General features: G+C 34.0%; 2 protein-coding genes across 3 annotated transcripts; both read left to right on the top strand.

The window, feature by feature from the left end:
* The first annotated feature begins 3,711 nt into the window (after positions 1 to 3,711).
* Positions 3,712 to 14,056, top strand: LOC105347476 (uncharacterized). Of its 2 annotated transcripts, none has more exons than XM_066066203.1 (14): positions 3,712 to 4,193; positions 4,302 to 4,404; positions 6,385 to 6,551; positions 8,146 to 8,303; positions 8,397 to 8,553; positions 8,655 to 8,746; positions 8,865 to 9,090; positions 9,347 to 9,468; positions 9,561 to 9,705; positions 9,900 to 10,049; positions 10,337 to 10,498; positions 10,592 to 10,664; positions 11,952 to 12,009; positions 12,127 to 12,333. In XM_066066203.1, exons 1-14 carry the CDS (start codon positions 4,133 to 4,135, stop codon positions 12,190 to 12,192), a joined length of 1,740 nt encoding a protein of 579 aa, XP_065922275.1. In that variant the 5' UTR covers positions 3,712 to 4,132; the 3' UTR covers positions 12,193 to 12,333. The 2 variants fall into 2 exon arrangements, with proteins under 2 accessions (XP_065922275.1, XP_034310936.2); XM_034455045.2 differs by having other exon boundaries at positions 3,719 to 4,193; positions 12,095 to 14,056.
* Positions 14,057 to 14,945: 889 nt separating this feature from the next.
* Positions 14,946 to 22,112, top strand: LOC105347438 (neutral ceramidase B). Its single transcript, XM_011456540.4, has 19 exons — positions 14,946 to 15,106; positions 15,701 to 15,850; positions 16,100 to 16,276; positions 16,478 to 16,605; positions 16,699 to 16,776; positions 17,000 to 17,120; positions 17,201 to 17,323; positions 17,490 to 17,576; positions 18,028 to 18,135; positions 18,227 to 18,308; positions 18,456 to 18,568; positions 18,944 to 19,038; positions 19,188 to 19,227; positions 19,346 to 19,444; positions 19,816 to 19,911; positions 20,002 to 20,145; positions 20,271 to 20,324; positions 20,421 to 20,506; positions 20,611 to 22,112. Exons 1-19 carry the CDS (start codon positions 14,972 to 14,974, stop codon positions 20,915 to 20,917), a joined length of 2,223 nt encoding a protein of 740 aa, XP_011454842.3. The 5' UTR covers positions 14,946 to 14,971; the 3' UTR covers positions 20,918 to 22,112.
* The last annotated feature ends 2,545 nt before the right edge of the window (positions 22,113 to 24,657 follow it).

The following is a 24,657-nucleotide window of genomic DNA, read 5'->3' as shown; positions in this document are numbered from 1 at the left end:
CCCCTTCGTGGTGCCTCAGGATGCCGTGACGTTTATGGATGTCTTCAGAGGACCCGTGCTTACAGGGTTCAGTCGTTGTCAATTTCATTGAGAAATGAACATGATTTTTGGGCCTTGCGTAAGAACTATCTACAGTATGACTTCGCTTCCTGAACCCCGTCTCCTCGGGTTCTACCCCTGATTCCACAAGAGCTTGCTGAAATTCTTGAGAACCACTCGGAATCGACAGTTTTGCCATTCTTAGATTGTTTAACTCCAAGTGAAGATGATCTAACTGACTTCTGCTGTTCTCTTGGCAGTTGTCTATAGAATTATTTAACGTTTCGGTTTCCATGGTTATTTGTTGCTGATGTAATATCATCCAATAAACACTGATTAACACACCCTGATCGAGGATAACAAAAATAATACGTTTCTTAATTTGAATCAAATAAATATCAAAGAGTCTGTCCATGTACAAAATCACTGGCCATGTTTGAAACGAATACAGCTCCTCATATCGATTACGAATTCATGCAATATTCCCCAATTCAACTTTCAAGAACGTACGTAAGAAATAGTGGATAAGTATTTGTTGAAAGAACGGACGTTTAAGTCAATTTCTTACCGACCAACCCAGTTCGTGTTTGAAGTGTGGGTTACGCTACTGCCAATTCCCTCGAATACGGTTATCGTTAAAGTTGATCTTCAACTGTGCCTCGTTTCACTGATTAAAACTTAAGGTATTTTAATAATCACCAATGTCCCAAAGATCAATTTTATCGAATGTTTGACAGAACAGACTTTGCAATGATAAAGATATTCCTCCTTCGGTCTTTAACAGTTTTATTTACACTAGGTTTGTTATGTTCTCCCGAAAATTTGGCAAGCAAGATCATGAAGCGAGTAATAGTCTAATATTCTGTCGACTTGTATAAATCATTGTTACATAAAAACGCCGGAATATTGATAGACTTCCAAACAAAGGGGTTAGATCTTGGAAGATACTATCGAACGAGTTTGTTCTTTGAATGGAAACCACACGAGCCTATCACGTCTGCTTTCTGCAAGAGTCACCTCCTTAAATGGAAGATATTCAGATATTCCTCGCATTAGAAAATCATTCAAACCGCAAGGGTATCCTGTAGAAGCCCCTATATTTGCTGAGCATTCTGTTTTCCGATTAATTCTGTTTTCGCCGTACTTGTTGGTCCTCGTTTGAAAATTGTCAAGGGTTTAAACTCTTTAGAGCAGGCAGTTTTAAGGAGGGACAGTCGGACACTTGAATCACTTTACTGCCAGTTTTCTGATAACGCTAGTCCGATACAATATAGGAATATACAATGCCCCCATCTGTGCTGCATGTGCATCGATTGTATTCCGACTTCATTGAGTATACAGCAAACAATATGTTGCAGATCTTTTCTACTGATATTCCCATCAAATAATGATGGTTTTTATGATATTCTGCCTCTGGTTCTTTTTTCTGCAGAGCCGAATTAATACATTTGCATTAAGTAATAAAATGTTTTACGGTAAATGTCATGTCCGAATTTAATCTCAGAAATCTTCCTTAATATCAATGTCACTAAAAAGAACCTTTCCTTATTTGAATGATAAACATTAATCAGAAGTAAAAAAAAATGATTTTATTTGTTTCCTTGTATGAAAGAAATTTTCTATGACCTTTAAATAATTATTTACTTTCCATTCCATAGTTTTTTTTAGATTCAAATAAAACCCTTAAGGAGGCTGGTGGGGGGGGGGGGTCAAAATATTATATAAAAACCATCAGATTTTGCTGAAAATTTTATAGGTAATTTCTGAAGCTGTCGACTACTATTTGGTAAAGAAAAAATTCATATATTTTAATATAAAATTTCATCATTTTCCATTATCTTAATATGGAGCTCTTCCTGTAAAGGAGATCAATATTGTCTATAAAATGACAGCCACCCCATAGCCCCCTTAATGCATCAACGTATCACGATTGTACAACTCAGTAATACATGAATTACATTGGGGGTTTTTTCTGTTTCGTCCAGCTTTGTAAGAGAAGAATGCACTTCTTAAGATTTGAAGGACGAGGTTCCCTTACTATTGAGATTTTTGAATAGACACAATCAACTTATGTTTTCTGTCGATTTAAAGTGTCGCCAATGCTTGAAAAACGTGCTAATAGCAATGTGTCTGTTGACAAAAGGCTACGCTGGCCAATTTCCCACCTGTCTTTACAAATACTCATTATATGAATATGTACTCATTTGTGGCATTGCCAAAAAAAAGGTGAAAAACACATGTGTTTACTGTTTAGTGTCAAATGTCCGATAGTCTTAATGACAAAATGATCCAACAAATTTTGAATTTATCATGCACGTTGGAAACTGCTCAGCTTTCAGCTTTCCGTAGATCTTATTTGAACATTAGCTGTATTGTGGTCAATTTGTAGATCCTCAACTGTAGTTTCAATATCCTGAAAATTCAGAAAAGAAAGACTCCATTGCCTGATTTAACTTTATTTAAAAACTCAAAATCAGTCTTTCGTAATCCGGAATTACAGTCAGAGAATTGCAGGCTTATCATTTGTTGATACTGAGATGTTTATTATACCGTAATCTCGTTACTTTTGTGACCATAATATTCCTGATTGGTATAATTAGTATTAAATCAATCCTAATTCTTAGTAGCTTCCTAAAGCTTTACGTTTTTGGATTAAATGTTAATAACCCTTCATTTAACTGTCAACTCTTTGTTCGTTTTCTATTTATGAACTGTTCACCTTTTAACCTCTCTCAAAAAAAAACAATAGGAAAAGGGAAAATAACATTTTCTCATTATAGGATAATTTTATATTTTATCTCATCCCTGTAATAGATTTGGAAATTCGGTAAAATAATGTACGACAATTTTCAATGTCTTTTTCTGAAATCTAAAGCAATGTTTGCTTGCTGTCGGTATGCGAATATCTCCTAATCTATCAAGTTTGTTGACTCTTTAATTAATCCACCAAAAAGAGGTTTACAAAAGATTGGATATCAGTGTATGTCATTAATACGGGACCGGGTCAGGTTGGAACAGAACGAAATGCAAGGCATAAATCAACTGCACTCTCCCTCTAGCCTAAATCCCAACGTAAGGTCACAAAAACCTACGCTATAAAGACGTCAATGTATGAGTTATACGTGCTCAATGATCACAATTTTTTTTTCCAAAAAAGAAACGCTTTGTTTTTGTGTTTCATCATTATTACTACAAAAAAGTGGTGAATTATCCGAACTTCCTTTGTGTGTGTGTGTGTTTTTTTCTTCAGAAAACGTCTTCCTCGGAATTTTATTGGTCTGATCAGACCGGTTTCATTGCCTCGATGTATGTCGATTGAGCCTCGATGTACGTCGATTGAGAAAAGAACGACTTGCACGATTTTAAATATGTCTACATAATAAACGTGGCTTTGATCATGTTGAATCAGAAAGGACATTTTACACATACATTCAAAGTATAGCAATTTGTTTTAAATTCGACCCGCTACTCCACTCCTCACGTTTAGACATCACCCCCTTCTTGTCACTGTATCTCACTCTACCATGTCCAGAATCATGATTGCCCCCCCCCCCTTCCCTTCAACAATACACACACATTTACACTCATAACAAGTACAGTTGAGGTTCACCGGTGATTCAGATACACGGCCTCTTAATTTATGTTCAGCCCCTTTATAAAACGTGTGTTTAAAGGGAAAAAAAGAATAAAATTTCTTTGACATCTGAAAATGTCCATTGTGTGCCCTGTCGATTTCTAGTATATATTCTGGGCGCCCAACGTTGAAAAGGAAAAATACCCGATCAATTCTTTATTGCCATTTATCGATCTGATTAATCTTGATGGTTATTGAAAAAATGGAATATTCAAAACCATTGCATCCCAGCGAATGTGTGGTTTAAAGTTCCAATATTTCTCATATAAGAATACTGAAATTTCAAGTTATGGCCATCTCATGAGAGGGGTGTTTTTCTAACAAGGAAAGGAAGAAACATGAGAATAATAATGGAAAACAGTATCCTGTATGATTCAAAGTTATTGTGGATATTAACGGATACTCTGTGAGGAATTCAAGATGTATCCTCATTCCTGATATGAAAGCATTCGATCTGCAATGACATCCTGGAAATGTTTACAACTTCTGTTGGTTTTCCTCCGGGCGGGAACCGTCATCTGTAAGGAGGAAATTCTCATTAGAAGTGTTAACGAGGGCCTCTGATATTGGACGTACCTGAATAAAAAAAATAATCTGTTTATTGATATTTCCTTTGCTCTATTGTCAGGTGATGCTGTCAACTGTTACACCTATAATTACGAAGAGTTCCTCTTCTGCTCGTGGAATTCGTCAACTGCAGATAGCGGTACGACTGACGTCACAGTGAAGTGGTAAGTGCGCTGTAAAATGGATTAAGACAACCAATAAAAGACAGTGAGATATATCTGTTTGTTTCCCTTAATTCACGCTGTGTACCAAAATCAAAGATTTCATTCATTACCATATTGATTTACCAGATGTATTCAGATTTAAAATGCCACCGGTTTAAATTACTCATATATGCATACAACCGTGTAAGGTCCTCGAATACGACTTTACATCGTGACCGTGGTTATTGCAAATCTGAAGTGTCATTGCCGATCGAAATTAAATCTCAATTAGAATGAAAAAGATCTCAGTTAGAATGAAAAAGATCCGGATATGATTAACTAACATATAGTTGTAATTAGATTGAACGAGAACACATGTATAATTGATTACTTCCGTTGAATGATTTCGATATCTTTTAAAGAGTATATGGTGTATATGTTCTAAGTATATACTAGATCAATGACTTCTAACGTGTATTTGTGACACTTTTGCTTTAACGAGTGTTTATATGTGCTTACTACAGCATAAAATTGGACCGGGGAGTAACCAATGAATTTAAACATACATGTACAAAGGCTATATTTACTCTATTTTATAACAAGGGGGTTGACAAAGTTTTTAATGTTTCTTTTATTTCCTCTCTGAAAGTAGTAACAAATATCCATACATTGTATACTATGAACGTCTTGTTTTGAAACAAAATCTGTACATCAGAACAATGGCATAAAACTATACTTGAAAAACTGATACAAGCAATTAAGGTCAACATTATGGATATCTTGATGTCTTGACCGAAACTGAATATCTTGTAAAGATGAAGAATTGCAGCAATACTGATATTCATTAAGCAGATATTTACATCTAAAGAGTAGACTTATTTGAATTGTTTTTTCTATGGCAGATTAAACCGTTATCTTTGATTTTTTAAAACAGTCTCACACGTTTCTCGTTACAATTTTGTGTTATAGTGTCTCTAAATAACGAAATATTGGCTGTCTGTGAAATTCTTTCTAATATGTCTCTAAATTTTTGTTTCATTGAAAAAGTATTTTAATCAAGTACAATGTTAATATGAATACATCAAAAGGGATTGAAAAGCAGGCGGTGCTTCTATATATGTTCTCTCAAAACTAACAAGATTTAACATGATACAAGTATTGCCATACATCATGAAAACATTTTAGATGCTAATGATATAAATAACATGAGAAAAGGGTATATAACTTATTAACATAGTTACAAAGATATAACCACAGTCATATGATAAAGACTAGAGTACAGATGATAATATTAATTAAAAGAAAAGAGGGGAAATCCTTACCAACAAAAGTGATTTAAGAACAAAAACAAAAAGACATGAATTCTTCTTCTTTTTAATTCAAAAAATATATATTATGAAAGATACATGGTACTGTTAATCAAAACAAGGCTATCTTACTATGTTATAGCAAAAGGCATATACTAAAGGTATTTTAGTGAAAATTTATTATAATAATCGCTCCAATTTTGATATGGTTACTTATTTGTTTTAAGCTTTATTTTTGTTTTCATTTGTTCATTTTTTTTATATCCAATAATGATTCTATGTCAGCAGTAATGAATCGTTCATTTTGAAGTTACCAAAAACACAAGAATTATAAACTGTCAGCGTCTGCAGTGCTTGGCAAGACAAAAAACGCGGTATGATTTGCAATGAAAATATCTGGTACCTTGTCAATTTAACATGTAGTACATGTATCATATAAACTTTTAATTTGTTAAAGTCTACACGTAGAGTGAAAATCATGTGGGTGTTGTGAGATACCATTTACAGATAAAAGGTTAAGATACTTACAATAACACATCTTTCCTTAGTTCCAATATTAAATGTTTTACCATTGTGAGACCCAGATGGACATGATAATCAGCATGTATACATATTGACAAGGCCATTCATATAATTACTTTCAAGCAAATATTATGTTTGATAACTGACATCCGTTTTTAATTTGAATGTGTAGGAGTTTGATATCCGGCTCCTTGATGTCCAGTTGGCTTGATTGTCCAGAGCAATCCCAGAATTCCTGTCGATGGGACATAGAACGCGGGGATCTGGATCCTAATTGCGTCATTAGATTGTGCGTCAGCCTGTTTAACAGTTGTTACGAAGTTCACTGCCAACAGAAAGGTACACAATATACTACACATGTGATTTCTACATTCACACAGGTGGTGTGTTACTGTAGCTACGTATGTAAAATACACTTATAACGATGACGAGCGTATCATATTCTAAAATTTGATTTGTGTTCAAATACAACAAAATGATGCATGTTTATATTGATCTTCAATAAACTCTCAATTATTTTTCATACAAGACATAAGTTCGATATTAACAACTGTATATGAATATTATATATATACTTTAGTATCTTAGTTAAAAGACTATACATTTTTTACGACTTCTGATGTTTTCCCATTGCGTTATGAAAAAGTTAGCTGTTTATTTTTGTTCAAAATGGTTACACCTGTAAAAAAAAGTATTACATGTACATTGTAAAGAATAAAAAATATCGTTTATCGTTCAATTTTGGGCACCGGTGGGGGGGGGGGGGGGGGGGGGGGGGTATTGGGATTCCAAGTTTCATTAAAAAGAATTGGAGTTTTGGTTTTCAAAGTATAGTTTTATATAGTTTAATATTACTCTGAAAAAGAACTGCGCATGCATCGATCTGATGTTTTCAAGGTGAGAAGAAAAAACACTCCTTCTTTTTTAAACTTTTCTCTCATGGATATTTTTACCCAAATACAATGTATACATTTATGCAATGATTATGTGTAATTAGGAGTGCGGAAATTAGATTCGAAGAATAGATGTCTCTAATGACAAAAACTACAGAAATTAGCCATATTAGAGTAGAATTTTGACGCCTGGTCTCTCCTTAGAGGCTCCTAGGGATGATCACGCACTACAGATTGATTAACCAGCGAGTGTCATTGCCCTTACAACTACGAAGTTTGAAAAAAAAATTAGCAGTGTCCGCGAAATAGAATTCAATTTGTCGCCAAGAGATTTACAAGCTATTATCGTGTGTTATTTTGCATTTTGGAATAGAACTAGAATCACCCTCCTTTTTGAAACTTCTGGATAGGCTTTCTTCACCTCTTTTATTCTATATTATGTAATAATGTAATACTTAAAGTTTTGAAATGCAGCAATTTACCACACAGAATGCATTTTCATGAACATTGCCACTTCTCAAGATTATTGTTTACTATCAATAAGCACACGTATCAATTAAAACGTTCCTGTCATTTAAATAGCATTCCAGCAAGTTATATTGACATAAAAATTCTTTTGGCGAAATGCAAATAATAATTTCAATCGTCAATAGAAAACTCAGCCGAGGTTGTCTGAAAGGGACTGAGTTTATATTTGGTTGATTTTACGATAAGTAATTACTTTGAGAACATATAGCATCAAAATTAAGGGTTCCTTCTAAGGACCAGTCACAGATATTGAAAAATTCTATCAACATTTCCTCTGCTGGCTCAACAAATTGTTATATCTTATTTATATTATTGATAAAAAAAAATTCTGTTGCTAGCACTTTCAGGTGTATACTGTTCATATCATCATCCTGTCAATTTTTTGAAAGCTAAAAATCGTCGTAAAAATAATTACCTAACATTTTGCACAGATAGCGAAATTTTCAAAACAATGTACATGTAGCATACATAATAAATTTAAGTTTCAGGATTTTCATAACTTATCATTGCAGTCAAACCTGCCCCTGTACAGAATGTAAGCCTTGTGGGGACCACCCCTTCTTGTGTGACACTGCAGTGGTCCTACGGTAGGGGCTATCTGTGGAGTGTCCTGTACCCCCAACTCTACCAAATCACGTGTCTAGCTATCTCACCTGAAGGACAACAACATGTAAGATTGCTTGTTTCATAATTTAGCGTATAAGAGAGGTTACCACAACTAATGGCTATTGGAATAAAAATCTTTGATTAATTTCTTTCTCAGCCATCAGACAATTCTACCTGGATAGTCAACAGCACACGGTTTGAAGTGTGTGGTTTGTTGCCTTACACAAAATACCTCATCAAAGTTGCAGCCATACCTCAGGAAGGAGGAATCTGGAGCGAGAGTCGATCTATTACAGCATCCACAGACAAGACAGGCATGTTTATAAACAATGCTTGACAGGTGTTACCATGAATTGCATTGTTTATAGTCTATTCCAGGTACTAACGTGACTTTAATAGTCTTTCTTTTTTACAGTACCTGGCCTCCCACCCTACGTTCACATCAATTCGTTCACCATAATTTCCCGGGGAAATTGCGCATATAGCGGCCTTTTGATCTTCTGGAGGGTATTTTTAATATAAGATCAACTCAATTGTCCCGTATGAAAAGAATCTTTTGCTGACTGTTGTAGCGCTGGAAATATTTTCCATTTTATGTTATTTTCATTGCGTCGATATTTTACAGGAGATTCAAAAACAAAGGATTTATGGATCCCATTTGCGTTACGTAGTGTCCGTATGTCCATACAATACATCACAGGAACCTAGAGACTGCACTGAGGAAACTGTATTCAATTTCGCTCGATTCCAAATCCCCGCGCAACAGGAAATAACGACCAGAATTTGGTCAAAGAATGAAATTGGAACGTCACGAGATTTTGCTCTGATTAGAATTCCATCAAAAGATGAATGTAAACATGTTGTTTTATTGAAGTTTGTAAACATCTTTTATTGAAGTTTGACACCTGTGAAATTGAGTAAACATGGATATTATCAGTAATTCACCTACTCAATATATCCCCGCGTTAGAGAAATTGACGATAAATTGACCGAATTTAAAACACGTTACTCCCAGTTAAAAGTAATCTTTCTTGTTCAAACCAATAGTACTTCGATTATGCTTTAATAATTTATATGATTTCTACACGTTTTTTTGTTTACATTTAGTGTTACAATCGCCCGACATTTTGGTTGTCGTCAGTGGCAGCTTAACAACAGTCTTCTTGGATATTGCTCAACAGAAAGATGTCAGATTTACGGTATTTTGGTGCCAAAAAGAAGATTTTCGGGTAATTATAAATCATAAAAGTATCATTTTTCTCATATGAGTTGATATAGAATGAACAATTAACGAAACCCTGTCTTGTATTTTTAAATTTAGAATTTACGGTGGCTGGATAATCTTCGGAACACGACAATAACAATAAATCACAGTCATAGCGTCTCTCTCAAATATGGCGTGTCTGTTAACCGAGGCGAAAGGACGAGTGGAATAAAATGGGCAGATTGTGTTTTTCAAAATGGCGGTAAGAACAGAAATAGGTCTATATGTTGGCTGATCCCATATAGAGGAACACATAATTATAGATTACTCAGTATTTTAAAAAGATCAATTTTAAAAAGATCAATTACAAGTGGCACTCACGATAGCCTGTAATACAAACTCTAAAGATCAACCACTGTCTGTGAATGAACGGTTTGGTTGTAATCTCTTCTTTAGAGCTTCCAGGTCTGCTAGAAATGACATTGACCCACACGGAAGAAGATCATCTGGAGGTCACTTGGAGAATACCTACCTGTAACATGCGATTGGTGTCCGCTGTGGTGGATCACTATGTCCTCTCCTTTTGCAGCACATCGGACTGTATGAGTGAGAACATTTGAACGTGAACATTTGCCAGGCTACATCTTATTACTATCAATGGCATAGTTAAGGTTGCCTGACCTATGAAACGCTAATGTGTGAACTATCAGGGAACAGCTACGGCTTTCAAAATATTGTAATTCGAAACTGCTTCAAAATAAAAAAAAAAGATCGGGAAAAGTTGCAAAGAGACAACAACATAAGTAATGGAATAATTGATCTGAAAAGTCTGATCATCGGAACATTTTGCAAAATTATTTTGATTTTATGGAACAATTCTTTTCTATTTGAAGCAAAGAGAAGTTTCAATATCTCGCCGGAAGTAACATCATATTCCTACGATTTAAGTAACGAAGATATACTTTGTGCAGAGATAAATGTTCTAACATTAGCGGGAGAGAAATTACAAAATGGTAGAATTCAATGTTATACAACTGGAAAGAAGTCCAGCCTATGTAAGTTATCGAAAATCTTTGTTTCCAAACTTTATTTGGATCTTTGTATGCTCCAGAATTAAATGTAAGTCACCGAATTGTTTTTTTCCACAGATCCCATCATAATTTTTGCTGCAGTCTGCGCATCCATCTTCTTTCTCTGTCTCATTATAACCAGAGTTCTAAGGTTTGTATTTTTATGACAAATTGCGAAACTTTAACCATTCTATACGTGTAGTTCCTTAGTTTGTATAACAAATTGATAAACATTGATATTCCACGCTTTTCTTCTTTCAAGAGTTATAACCAACCTCCAAAATTATGATTTAAAAACCTAGACAACAAAAAATGTCAGCTGTTTTTGGAATGTTGGGGAGACTCTTAAAACAATTGATAAGGTCGTGTTAATTTGATATTCAATTTGATTTGTCAAAATGAGTCACGCTATCGAGTATGCAACAAATTTCCATCTACAGTTCTTACCAAATTGCCAATTCATCAAAATATGTACAATTTGTCATGAAGTGATGGCATTTGTGAGGAAACTCATTCATCGCAAATGGCAGATGCATCAAATCACAAGTGGAGATAATGTATAATATTTTTGTTCATATTGTATTCAAGCACTGCTTCTGGTGGCAGTCGGATGAGTATTGCTTGTAAATGTTTCGTTTAGCGATACTTTAATCTTACAAGAATCAAGAAACACTTTTTTATTTGACTGTACAGTATTTCCTTACACAAGAGGCGTTACCAGAATTCACCTGCAGATAATCACACGTTAATTTAGGATCTGTGTTGACTAATCTCATAAAATCATAAAATATTTTTCACCACGCAATCTGAATGATCTGTTTTTAGACATAAAAAATTAATTTCATTTGGTTTTATACATGTTATTATTTTTCCCCATACGTTATCGTTGCAAAGTGGTATCGGCGCTTCTAGTATTGACGTCTGTATTTCAATTTTTCTGACATTATCTTTCGTTTGGACCACGCGTTAGTTTTACTTCTGGTTAAGAGATAAATTTGATAAAAAAGAACCATTTTAACAAGCGCTTGGACTTTGGGTAGTTGTGTCAAACAAGGCCTGTCCATTTCATTACTGCCCACTCGATGATGGTTCATTAAAGTCAACAAAATTTGTATATACAATTTGTAATACACAATCGGTGCATATTTCGCTTGAAACCAGCGTCATATTTAACTTGTGAGAAGCAAGAAATAGATAGTTACGCTCTTCCAAAAGTCCAAGGCCTTGTTAAAATGGTTCTGTTTGGAATCAAAATAATCAGAAGAACATACTCTATTTAAAAACAAAAGAAAACTCATTTCCCAAAATTTTGTCATGAAGGCCCTTTTCTTTTTGACGCAAATCATGTGCAGATGAATGTAGCATTTGTATCCCTTTTATCGGGGAATCCAGACCGTATAGATTTGAAAATTACAATATGTTGTTTTTGCGTTTACAGGTTGTGGAGAACTAACATTGAAATAGAGGTTCCCCCAGTAGGCAGTGAACAAAATCAGGTAACAGCCGTGCATGCATTGTGTCAAAGATTTACTATTTGAAGTATTCTTTTTGGAAAATTAAGGAAAATATCCAACTTTTCAGAAACTTTTAAATGCCACTCCATCTACCTCCAGTGGTCAGGAGAAATTGTACGTCCAGATCGATACAGACCATTGCAAAAACATCAGAGGGCGCACTGATCCTAAAGAAATACCGGAAGTTAAGGATGAGGAAGTGAACCAAAGTATTAGCAAAAAACAGTCATCTTCCGAATGCTGTGACAGTTACATTGTTATGGACGGAATAGATTTGGGCATGTCAAAAGACCAGAGCTGAGAGAGAGAGAGAGAGAGAGAGAGAGAGAGAGAGAGAGAGAGAGAGAGAGAGAGAGAGAGAGAGAGAGAGAGAGAGAGAGAGTGGGTGTGTTACAAGGCATTTAGTTTTCAGAAGAGCAATTTTAGCAGGAGTTACTTCCCATCGGCGGTCATGTTCCGGGGTCAAACTACCTTTATTCCTTCATTTTTTAAAGGGGCATGGTCACGATTTTGGTAAAAAATTATTTTTTCAATTTTAATGTTTACTGCTTCAATAAGGCATTTTTAATTTAACCAAAATTTGAGTGTAATTTGTTGAGTTATAAGCGAGTTACAGAACTTAAAATTCTTCGCTATGTAAACAAAGCTTTTGTTTACACTTTGAATGTTGAAGTGAAAATTCCAGTTTTAGACTTCAAATGCATGCGTTAATCATTAGGAACTGTTTATTTATGCTTAAAATGAATAAGAAGGTAGACAAATCAGCTTGAAAAAGATTTTTACTGGTGTATTGAACCTACGTAAACAAAAACAGGGCACGAGCCTTGTTTACATGACGAAGAATTGCGAGCCCTGTATCTTGCTTGAAACTCATCGACTGGCACCCAAATTTCATTTGATCATTAAAAATACATTCCTAAAGCATTGTAAATAATAAAAACAGAAAAATGAAATTTGACCAAAATCGTGACCATGCCCCTTTAACAAAAACAATTCAATTTGCCATACCGGGTACTGTGACGCATATTGTACTGTCTTGTGTTTTTGTACTGTTTTGTGAGAAAAAATGTTCAGAAAACTCATTTTTGTACTTCAAGGTCAGATGAAAAATAAAATAAAAATGCACACTAACAAAGATTTCTTATTAACTAGTAAAAGGTGGTAGGCTATTTAAAGCAATATGAGCTCTATTTTTTAGAAATCTATTTTACTGCAAAAAACAGCTATAAAAACACAAAAAAACTATGTCCCCAGTTTTTGCTTCCACCACATTTTGCTTGATATTTCAATAATCATAAATACCTTTGTGCTCAAACTATGTTCATCCACTAATATGGAAAATGTTCAGATTATCTGTTTTGAAACGCCCCCCTTACCGTCTCAGGATTCAATACACATCCTAAAATAGAAAGTCTATGGAGGTTTTGCATTGCATCAGCCATTAATAAGCCCGGATGATAACGTTGAAAAATTGCGTGAGGTATCCCGGGTACTTCCGAATGGAGAAATAATGTAAACATTTCCCATTATAAATCTCCGTAAAAAAATTGTTTTCGTTCCTGTGAACTTTTATGAGTGAAAAATGATAATTGTTCAATGAAGATATCATGTATATATTCCCTTTCACCGATTTCAATTGTATTTCTTTCACAGATATGTGTATTTTTATTAAAAATCATCAAAAAGTGATGGAAGCAATAACTTGGGACAGACTTTAGTATGCTAAGTCTGCATGTAACTTAAACTTCTATGATATATAAAATTTGAAAATATAAATTTTTGTGAGAAAATTTTTTTTTTCTTCTAAGGAATATATAGCAGTTCAATTTTTCTACAGGACGACAAAAATTCAATTTTGCTTCAATTAAGGCTTCTTAATGGCTTTTCCCACAAAAATATGGCTATCAAAAATTAAATAAAAGTACTGAAGTACTGACGGGAGTTGATTTTATCGATTATTATTAATCTTAAAATCAACGATATGTTATTTTGTTTGGCAAGTAGTTTATAATTTGTATTTGAATTACGGACATTTTTATAATGTGAATTCTCGGACTTCTCCGACAAGAATTTCGAGAAAACCTATGATGTTGTGTAATATTTAAAAATAGAATTGATTTCATTAAATTATGTATCGATATTCGAAATATTTCAAAAATTGTATGGATCCAACTAATAATGAACTCTAGTCTCGTTCAATCAGATGCTCTGCTGTCTCCGTTAATCTCGAGAGATACCAGGTCACGTGATAGCTTGAAGATGCAACCTCTAAATATAGACCAAATGCTATTGAACTCTGGCGTAAGAATACATACTACTGCAAAAAACTTCTACATTGTTCGTACTATTTAAAATCTGAGTATTTCCAAGGTATTTATAAATAAACTTCCTTAAAAAAAGGATACTTTAGCGTAATCGAATTTATCGATTATTTTCAAGAACTAAGTCTTGTCAGCGGTGATTTGTGCTTAGGTCCAAACACTGTTTCAGTTTCGGTTTGCCAGAGTAACTGCATAGGAGAGTTGATCAACTCCCAAAAACCATGATACTTTTGTCATTATATTAGAAAATAACATTTGTGTAAAAATAAAATTTCAGCATGAAAATTGCAGCTTGCATTGCTAAATAAAACCTGTACTGTACTGCATGAACATAATTATTATAAAGTGCAAACACATAGAAAATTGAATTATGAATGAGTTGCGCCCCCCCCCCCCCCCCCCCCGGATTGTTTTAATGTTTATATTATAAAGTTATGTATATTTTAATAAGTACAAAAATCCAAACATTAGTTTAACCAGGGACGTATATAAAACTACATTGTATTATGGTATGGATTATAAAACAAAATTTGTTACATCGCACCGAGTGGTACTCCAGCAGACGACGTTTAATCACATGACCATAGATCAGCACGTGATTCAAACAAATCACATGTTTGAAAATGGCGACCGCCTATGGAGTGAGCGGCTTGTTTCTCCTTCTCTCGCTTTGTCTAATTTGTAATGGACAGAACACAAATTATATTATTGGTGCCGGTATCGCTGACATCACTGGTCCGGCTGCAGAGGTTGACATGGTAAGTTTTTGCGTGTTTTAGTTTCAAAAGATATTTTTAATCTCATTAGAGTTCAGAAGTTTCGAAATAGTAGCATCATGTTGCGTAACTTCTGGTACATGTACTTGTTGACGTATAGTTAACATGTAAATGGGTTGTCATTATGCTTTATACCATTACTTAGGACAAGGCTGTTATTACATTGTAATGTAATATCATGATATTAATGGCTCTGCTTCAAACAATTTCTCTATATACACTGAATCAGATATAGTTGAATAATAACTGTCATCTTGGATACCCTGTGACAGTATTATCTGATTTAAGAATGATTAAAAATAAGATCAATTAAAACATTTTAAGGAAACATATAAATCCCCGTTTTAAATTACAGAGGAAATAAAATGCATATTCATACAGCTATGAAGAAAAAAATGTGCTGTTTAACTTCCTCTTTGTTGATATACATGTATTTACATGCAAAATAATATACTTTGTATGAATAAGTTCATTTAGCAATGGTTGCTTATTACTGCTTAGTACTCTTAGTTATTTAAGTATCATACATCAGGACATACAGTCACATGCATATTAATTGGTATTTTTATAACACAGATGGGGTATGCTAACCCTGCACAAACCAGTAAAGGCATCCACTTGCGTCAGTACAGCCGTGCCTTCATCATCGCAGATTCTGCCAACAAGAGCAGGATAGTGTTTGTTAGCACTGACTCCTGTATGCAGTCTCAAGGACTGAAATTAGAGGTTGGTGATGAAAAACAATAACACAAGCCTACTTTAGTAAACTGTAACAATTAAACAAAGAAGATACATGTATTCGAAGTGATCAGATCATTGTGTCATATATCCAACACATGGGTGCTAACATGTTAGGATCTAGCTCATCTTTTAATTTCTTATTTCATTTTATTGTTCAACATCAAAATACACATTTTTATTGAAACGTGTCTGTTGCACATTTCCAAAATTTTATTGAAAACTTGTTGGTTGCAGATTATCAAACGCCTGAAGAGCAAATATGGAGATTTGTATAACGAGAGGAACGTAGCTATTAGTGGGACCCACACACACTCCGGTCCAGGGGGATTCCACCAGTATCTCCTCTATGACATCACTTCCCTAGGATTTGTCAATGAAACTTTTGTACCACTTTTGGAAGGAATTGTTGCTGTATGGTTTTTTAAAATTTAATCCTTTTTTACACACTTTAACAGTAAACGAGAGGTAATTAAACAGGAAATAATGACAATTTTTCATTTCAAATTGCTATAAACATAACTTATCCCCAAAAGTGAAATTTTTTTTTTTTTCACTTGACAACAAATTAATTGATATTTTCATAGCTATAAATATATATGTCTGATATTTTAGAGCATTGACAAGGCCCATAACTCTATGAAACCAGGAAACCTGTATGTCAACACGGGGGAGTTATTGGAGAGTAATATAAATAGAAGTCCTACAGCCTACCTCAATAACCCGGCTGAAGAGAGAGCAAAGTAAGTCCTAAAGTTACATGTAGCTTAAAGTAAGGACTGAAAAGGATTTTGTGCTTTATTGACAGTTTTTTAGGATGTATTTCTATTCTACAGATACAAGTACAATGTTGAAAAAAATATGACAGTCCTTAGAATGACTGATGCACAGAACAATGGCATAGGAATGATCAAGTAAGTTTGACATTGATTGCATCATTTGAATCTAAATCTATGTTTGTATTATGATGTGTGGCAGTATTGTACTCACATTTTATAATAAATTAAAAAAACAATCTAAATTGAGGGCATTTGGTTAGAAAAGAAAATAATGTATAAATTTCATATGTATATCTGTTCAAAGTGAACCTACATGTATATAAAAACCAGTGTATAATCCTCTCCATTGCTTTTGTAGTTGGTTTGCTGTTCATTGCACCAGTATGAATAACACTAACCACTTGATCAGCAGTGATAACAAAGGACTGGCTGCTCAGATGTTTGAGGCTGACATGAACAAAGGAGCTTTCCCAGGAAAGGTAAGGTCTGGATACGACACATTGTTCTTGACTTTTATGTGGATTTTTGACAATGACTTTCATTACCATTTCTTGCACAGGGAAAGTTTGTAGCTGCCTTTGCACAGAGCAATGAAGGAGATGTATCCCCAAATACAAAGGGCCCCCATTGCATGGACACGGGGAAGCCATGTGATGTCCCCACAAGTACATGTAACGGAAGGGTGAGTGGCTGGGCACAGGAAAATAATGTGTACTGATACTGTATTTTGAATTATAAATGTTATATGAAATGTAGCAATTAAGAGATATGGTTTTCTAGTCTTTTACGATGTGACTGTGATTTTGTCTTGAACGATGTGACTGTGATTTTGTTTTCCTGTTCTGTAGAATGAACTCTGTGTGTCCCCTGGTCCTGGGAAGGACATGTATGACAGCACCAGAATCATTGCTAAGAACCAGTACCAGAAAGCCAAGGTAACACTGTTGTTACAGCAAGTCAACTTTCATTCATCTGCTAGAAATATTCACAGTTGATGTTTGCAAGGTTGGAATGAACCCCTGCATGTTAACTGCCATTCGTAAACATAAAAGTAATAACGATTTAATTTTTGACACAAACCACTTTGCCAGGTCATTTTTTTAAATTTAAGAACTCCCATTTTACATGTACTGTCGCTCTAAGGTATCAATATCAGAAGGATTAAACTTGCACTTCTTGTAATTTATACTTTACTCAGTTTATTCATAGCTTGGTTTAAGGATATACCATATTGTGTAGATTTTGTTAGCGTCATGCAGATTTTAAATAATGGTACATATACAAAAAATGTCGCATTTATTCCAATTGAATATTCTTCCTGTCTCTTTCTATTCAAATGAAAAAAATTAACAAGTCAAACATTACATGTTAATTTCAACCCCACAGATTCTATACAATGACCCGTCCAATATGAAGTTGGAAGGACCAGTGGACTTCAGACATACCTATGTGGACATGTCCAATGTAATGGTACAAATCAACCAGACGACTAAGGTAGGGGACATGTAAAATCCACATGTCTGGTTTTGAGCCTTTAATAAAGTTCAATGTTTTCACCATTATCAATTTTGAATTAAATCAACAGGTGAAGACTTGTAAGCCTGCCATGGGATTCAGTTTTGCTGCAGGCACCACAGACGGTCCAGGAGCTTTCAACTTTACTCAGGGTATTTGTTGCAGTCACTTTCTTTCTATCTATGCTGTTTTGATGTAATTTATAATTGGATTGGAATATCATTGTGGATTCTGAAAGTGACATTGTTACCTTATATTGACAATGATATTACAGAAAAAAAAATGTGTTGTATTTTTAGGTGACACAACTGATAATCCTTTCTGGGATTTTGTTCGAGATTTTCTCAAGAAGCCCTCACCAGAACAGTTAGCCTGTCAGCATCCTAAGCCTATCCTGCTTGACACAGGGGAGGTAATTATTACAACAATTCCTATGTGTTTTACATGTACTTATGACTGTCCTATAATACAGTCTTACACTGTATGTATGATCCACTTTCTAGTTTATGCATTACTTGATTATTTACGAGGATTTTTTTTAAAGAAAAGCACAAAGATTTGTAAGTTTTAATGTTTTTAAACTAAAATAGGAATGTACCACCATATATCTTATACATTTTGAAGTAATACAGGAATTTTATGTAATTTAAATCTTGATGTTATGGTTTTAGAAAATTTGATTTCATATTCTGTGATAAGACTAAACTTAAATACATATCAAACTTCATGTACTAAATTTAAACTTGAAATGGATTTGGCAATACCAGGTTATTTAATTTGTTTGCAGATGACTGTCCCCTATGCATGGTCACCTTCCATTGTGGACTTACAGATCTTCCGAATTGGACAGTTAGCCATCATATCTGTACCTGCAGAATTCAGGTAAAGAAATTCAAAGATCTATACACATGGATATGTAAAAGAGCATGCACATTGTCGTTATATTTTTCTTCACAATTGAATTACATTTAAATCTTTTGGATCCAGTGAATATCAACTTGAAAAAGATGTTTGTGTCATTTTAATTTTAGTACTATGTCAGGAAGAAGGACAAGAGATAGCATAACTGCTGTAAGTACATGTATTGTAACTGAAGATAAGTAAAATAAAGAGTCAAAAAGGGGTAGAGGTAGTAAACTTGTGAATAGTAAATAGATAGAGTAATTAATTTCCCTTGTCTTCTTTTCAGACTCTGAAGGCAGCTGGCTTCCCTGCCAACACTGTGACTGTAATCGCTGGACTGACCAATGACTATGCTGACTACGTTACGACTTATGAAGAGTACCAGGTACCTACAAATCTTTTTAAGACCGTGGAACATTAACTGGCAAGTTAAGAACGCTGAGATGGATTAAAAATACACTTCCTATAACTACAGTTTCAATCCAATGTTTTCTCGGATGTCTGCGTCAATTTGTCCCCGCCCATTTTAAAAGTTTTGACTGTAACAGGTGAAATTGACGTAAGCTTTTTCCAATCTTGCCAGTTAATGTTCCGCAGTCTTATTGTCAGTGAAAGAAGTAAATCTTCTTCTATGTGATAATGTTTTTAAGGAATGGCTTTAAGTTTGCAGTCTTTGACAGTAAACAAGTGTCTTTATCTGATTATATAAATTTAGAGCAATGGTGGAGAATAATTAGCATTTCTCTTGATTTGCAGATTCAAAGGTATGAAGGTGCTTCTACCATATATGGACCTCATACACTAGAGGCCTTCATACAAGAATTCAACAAACTGGCTGATGCCTTAGCAAAGGTACAATATAGTAATGCATTGTCTGCTTTAAACTTCTTTCTTCCAATATTTTAGCCTTCAATCTCAAGTTGATACATCTGTCTATTACAGGGAACACCAGCCCCCAAGGGACCCACCCCTCCCAATCTGTTGGACAAACAGCTGACATTCCTCCCCCCAGTAGTGTTTGACCACGCTCCTTTTGGGAAGAGTTTTGGTGATGTAGTAGTTGATGCTGATGCGCAGTACAAACAGGTAGGTCCAGAGTACTGAGCTATAGTAGCTGGTAATTGCTTAACTGATCAACGACTGAGTTATATTGGCTGGTACTTCCTGACGGTAATGAAGTATGAATCATGTATCTCTTTGATTGTTCATAGGGGAGCTCTGTTAAAGTGACCTTTATTGGTGCCAACCCAAGAAACAATGTGAAGGTATATCATAAATTTGCAGTGTATCTTTAATAAACTATTATAAAGAAAGACTTGTTGGAACACCATTGGTGTGATTTTTCTGTGTATGTGTTTTAGTTGGAGGGCACTTTCCTGAGTGTAGAGATGCTACAACCTGACAACAACTGGAAGGTCGTGTTCACAGACAGTCAATGGGAGACAAAGTAAGTCACCCATAGGGTCATACATGTACTTACTACAGTTCTACTCTGCTATAAACATTATTATTGACATTTATCTAATTTTACTTAACATCAACCACTGATAGGTTTGAATGGAAGCACACAAGTTTGTTACTGGGAGAGAGTGAGGTCACTATTACCTGGGACATCCCACAAACCCAGGCCCCGGGTACCTACAGGATTCAGTACTTCGGGGACGCCAAGAGTCTGGATCAAAAGATTTCAAGTTTCACTGGGAAATCAACGGATTTCAAGGTCATGACCCCAAAAGAATATATCAAACACAAGCATGGAATGCCCAAGAGTGTTAACAGAATTCTAAAGAAAAACTGGCAGTCTTTGTATAAAAATAAATATAGAAAGAGTATGTCCATTGTAAACAAAAAACACTGAATGAACTTTGTTTACCAGGGTATGTTATTTTTCATACAGAAACTGATACCGGTATTTGCTCAATATTTATATTTTTGAGAAGACTCTTTTTCTAAGATAGGTTTCACATTACATTAGATGATTCTTGAATACAAAACAGTAATGTTTAATTCAAAATGCATGTATTGTCATTTTTTATCAACATTTTGATATCCAGAAATTATATTCTATGATAGTTTTATACTTTATGCTTTATAAATGAAATCCATTGCATCTATAAAGGATGTAGGAATTTAACTTGGTATTTTTTTTCATTATGAGATTAATTATTCAGGGTTTGTATTTACTGTTTGGTATATGTGCAAACAGTGTATGAATGCCTTAGTTCTGCATGTTTGTATGTCTCATGTCTATGGTAACAGTTTATATATAGTGACATTGTGATGCACAAACCACTGATTTTCCACATTTGAATCATCAGATGTTTTGCACTTAAATTATTTTTTAAAATGAATTCATGAATTTGAAAAATTCTGATGGTCAAAGTAAAATCTGGTAAACAAGAGAAATTTGAACCTGATTATTTTTGGTTCAGTACAAAAATATTAGTTTTCCCTTCTGTTTAAAGATCACAAATGAGCAAATGATTGTAAATATTGCAGTATTAAATGTATCTTTTACAACAAGTTGCCTAACAAATCGAAAGTTTTCGCCCTGAACATATACTGTTCTTATTAAAGATGCCCTCTACCTCACTACAATTATTAAATTACCCTACATTCCATTTTTTCCCCTTAATTTTATCACTGTCATTACAATTCTGGGTAACTTTGAACAACTTGTGATCAGGGATGCTTATGAGTGTATAGATTCTCCTAAGATTAGAAGTTTTACAGATCTATTTATTTCCATTCTCACAACCGAAATAGAATATCATGTCAAAGTCATGTGTCACTATCGGTTTGTCTCAATACAGTTCCTTGTGTTTCACGGTGCCAAATTACTAGTATTTTGTTGTCCTTTGTATTCACTTTTCCTTTAAATGTTGTTGCAATGTATGGATTCTTGTCTGTTGATTTTGATATGATTTACTTTCTCTGTGCATTGATCCCTTTGGACACTGTGCTTTCTTTTGAAGTTTGAGACTCTGTTTGTTGAATGAATGGCATACATTCAAAACTCCACTTTGAATAAAAACTATTTGATAAACATGTAATATTTATGCTTTTGTTTTGCTTTTATTGTATGATAAACTATTTCATAACAATTCAATCAATATGAATAGTCATAGTTTGTTGTGCCGATATTACAATGTAAAAGATAGTATCTTTAAATACCAACGAATTTAAGGTCAATCATTTTTAATTTAGCTTTGACGGCACTGAATCTCGGCATCAATGACTTAGACGAGAGGCCCACGGGCTACAATGCTCACGTGAGAATCTTGATTGTAAGAAAAGGAAATAAATCTGCTAGTCATTTAGTATAATAGGGGTTGTCTTGAAACTAAAAAGAAAAACAAATAGTTTAAGGGTTAGGACCACATATAGAGGAACAATCTCTCGGTCAGAACCCCAGTTGACCCCCGATTGTATCTTGATTAAGTATATAGATGACGTTGTCTTAAAACAGAGAAAAAAGTAGCTGTCTAGAGATAATGTTTTCTGAAGATTTTAAGACACGATGCTACATTTTGGCAGAGTCTAGTCTGAATCTACAAGAAATGTGCCAAAAAACCCCTCAAAACTCGTGTCTCTTTATTGAATCTATACTACTATATTAAAATAATAGATTCGATTCTTTGAGCTTTAATACCAAGAAATCGGATAAGTACTGTCTTTTGTTTTATATATTTTAAACATCATTGGTACTTGAAGATTGCCAATTTGATTTTATTTTTTCTCAATCAAGCTTCGCTAATTAGTAATCAAAGAAAATTCAATTAAAAAATCCGGAAATCATCTGAATTTTTTGGATTTTACAATTTTGCGCATGCGCATTACATTCACGTTAAATCACGGAAGGCTCTTTAGTTTATGTTTCCAAAATATGACATTTGTATGGATAAACTCAGAAACGAAATTACAAATACGTGTAAATTTTCATTGAAATCGAAAATTTGTTATATATTCATCAAAAGAAATACAGGAGATAACTCTAACTCAGTGCATTTAATATAAAAAATCCCGAGAGTTCCGAATGTCAACATGGTGTGTAAATTCAAAGCGAGGAAAAAAGTTGGTGAAAAGTGTTGAATTCTTCTTTAGTATGAATTAATTTTTTAGATAAAAGATATTTACAGCCTCTAAATGTTGTTTTTTTGTGAATAATTTGACTGTTATTTATTTACAATGCAGCTTCGTTAATTTTCTCCAAAATCGTTCCGGAGCGATTCTGCAACTTTTTGCTACGTTAATACGGGTGTACATATCGGAGGCGTTTTAACTGTGGTGAAGGCCCGTCCCAAGGTTTTTCAGTTAGATTTTTCTAAGCAGAGTGTAGTGAAATTAATAGCATTATTGTAGGCTTAAAGCTTGGTTATGTAAATGTCAACAATACGGCGTGTCGATGTATCTATTTCGTAAATGTCCGATATCATATGTTATATGTCAACCCGTGCACGCACGGGTCAAAGTCTAGTATTGTCAAATTAATTTCAGCGACAAATCAAAGTACATGTACCATGAGCATGAAGAATCTCTCATTTGGATTTGATTTTGCCCAGGAAATCGTAATTCAAACAAATAAGTGACTTTATAATTATTGTAATTGTTCTTGAGAAGAATTAAACTTTTAAGGTGGTATGGGACATCTACGAAAGCCGAAAAGGGCCACATAAAAAAATATTTTTATCTCGTAATTACGAGAAAAGATCTCGTTATTACGAGTAAATTATCTCGTTATTACGAGAAAAGATCTCGTTATTACGAGAAAAGATCTCGTTATTACGAGTTAGTTATCTCGTTATTACGAGAAAAGATCTCGTAATTACGAGAAAAGATCTCGTTATTACGAGATAATTTTCTCGTTATTACGAGAAAAGACCTCGTTATTACGAGATAATTTTCTCGTTATTACGAGTTAATTTTCTCGTTATTACGAGTTAATTTTCTCGTTATTACGAGAAAAGATCTATATAAAATGGTGCGTTTCTGAAAAAGAATTCGACTGGATCACACTTTAAGTCTATCTTTTTCATTCCAGAAACGTTGATTCAATTTTGATCAATATTTAAAAATAACAACGATCATTATTCATTAATTTCTACATATCAAAATGATTGGTTTCGACATTTTATCTGGTAATAATAAAAGGAAAGAACTTTATGTAATTTTTCTATTCAACTTATATATATTATAATCCCACTCCGAAGTAAATACCAGGTAGTCCTTTAGTCGTAAAAACACAGTTTTATTAGTTACAGATAACTTTAATGACTAATAGTTTCAGTCATGGATATGGATACACAGGATTTACCCGAATTTGTGTTTTATATGTTCATACACAACCTACATGTATATTGAAAATAATTGATTTTATATAAACATTTTGGAGTCTGAAAAAAAATAACACGTGTCCTTCTTAATTATTGACATACAGTTCAATGAATTTTTTAATCAATTTGCTTTGCTAATTCTTCTGAAATTTCTTTAAAACTGCTTGGTCCGATTTTATATCAAATTATGCGTTTTAAACGATGATCATGCTAAGTAAGTGTATATTAATAGACATTGCAGTAGTTCATACACTTTATATAAAAA

Source organism: Magallana gigas, chromosome 7 (genome assembly GCF_963853765.1).
Source record: "Magallana gigas chromosome 7, xbMagGiga1.1, whole genome shotgun sequence".
Taxonomy (NCBI): Eukaryota; Metazoa; Mollusca; class Bivalvia; order Ostreida; family Ostreidae; genus Magallana; species Magallana gigas.
The sequence above is the reverse complement of the archived record's forward strand: the minus strand, read 5'-3'. Positions and strand labels throughout refer to the sequence as shown.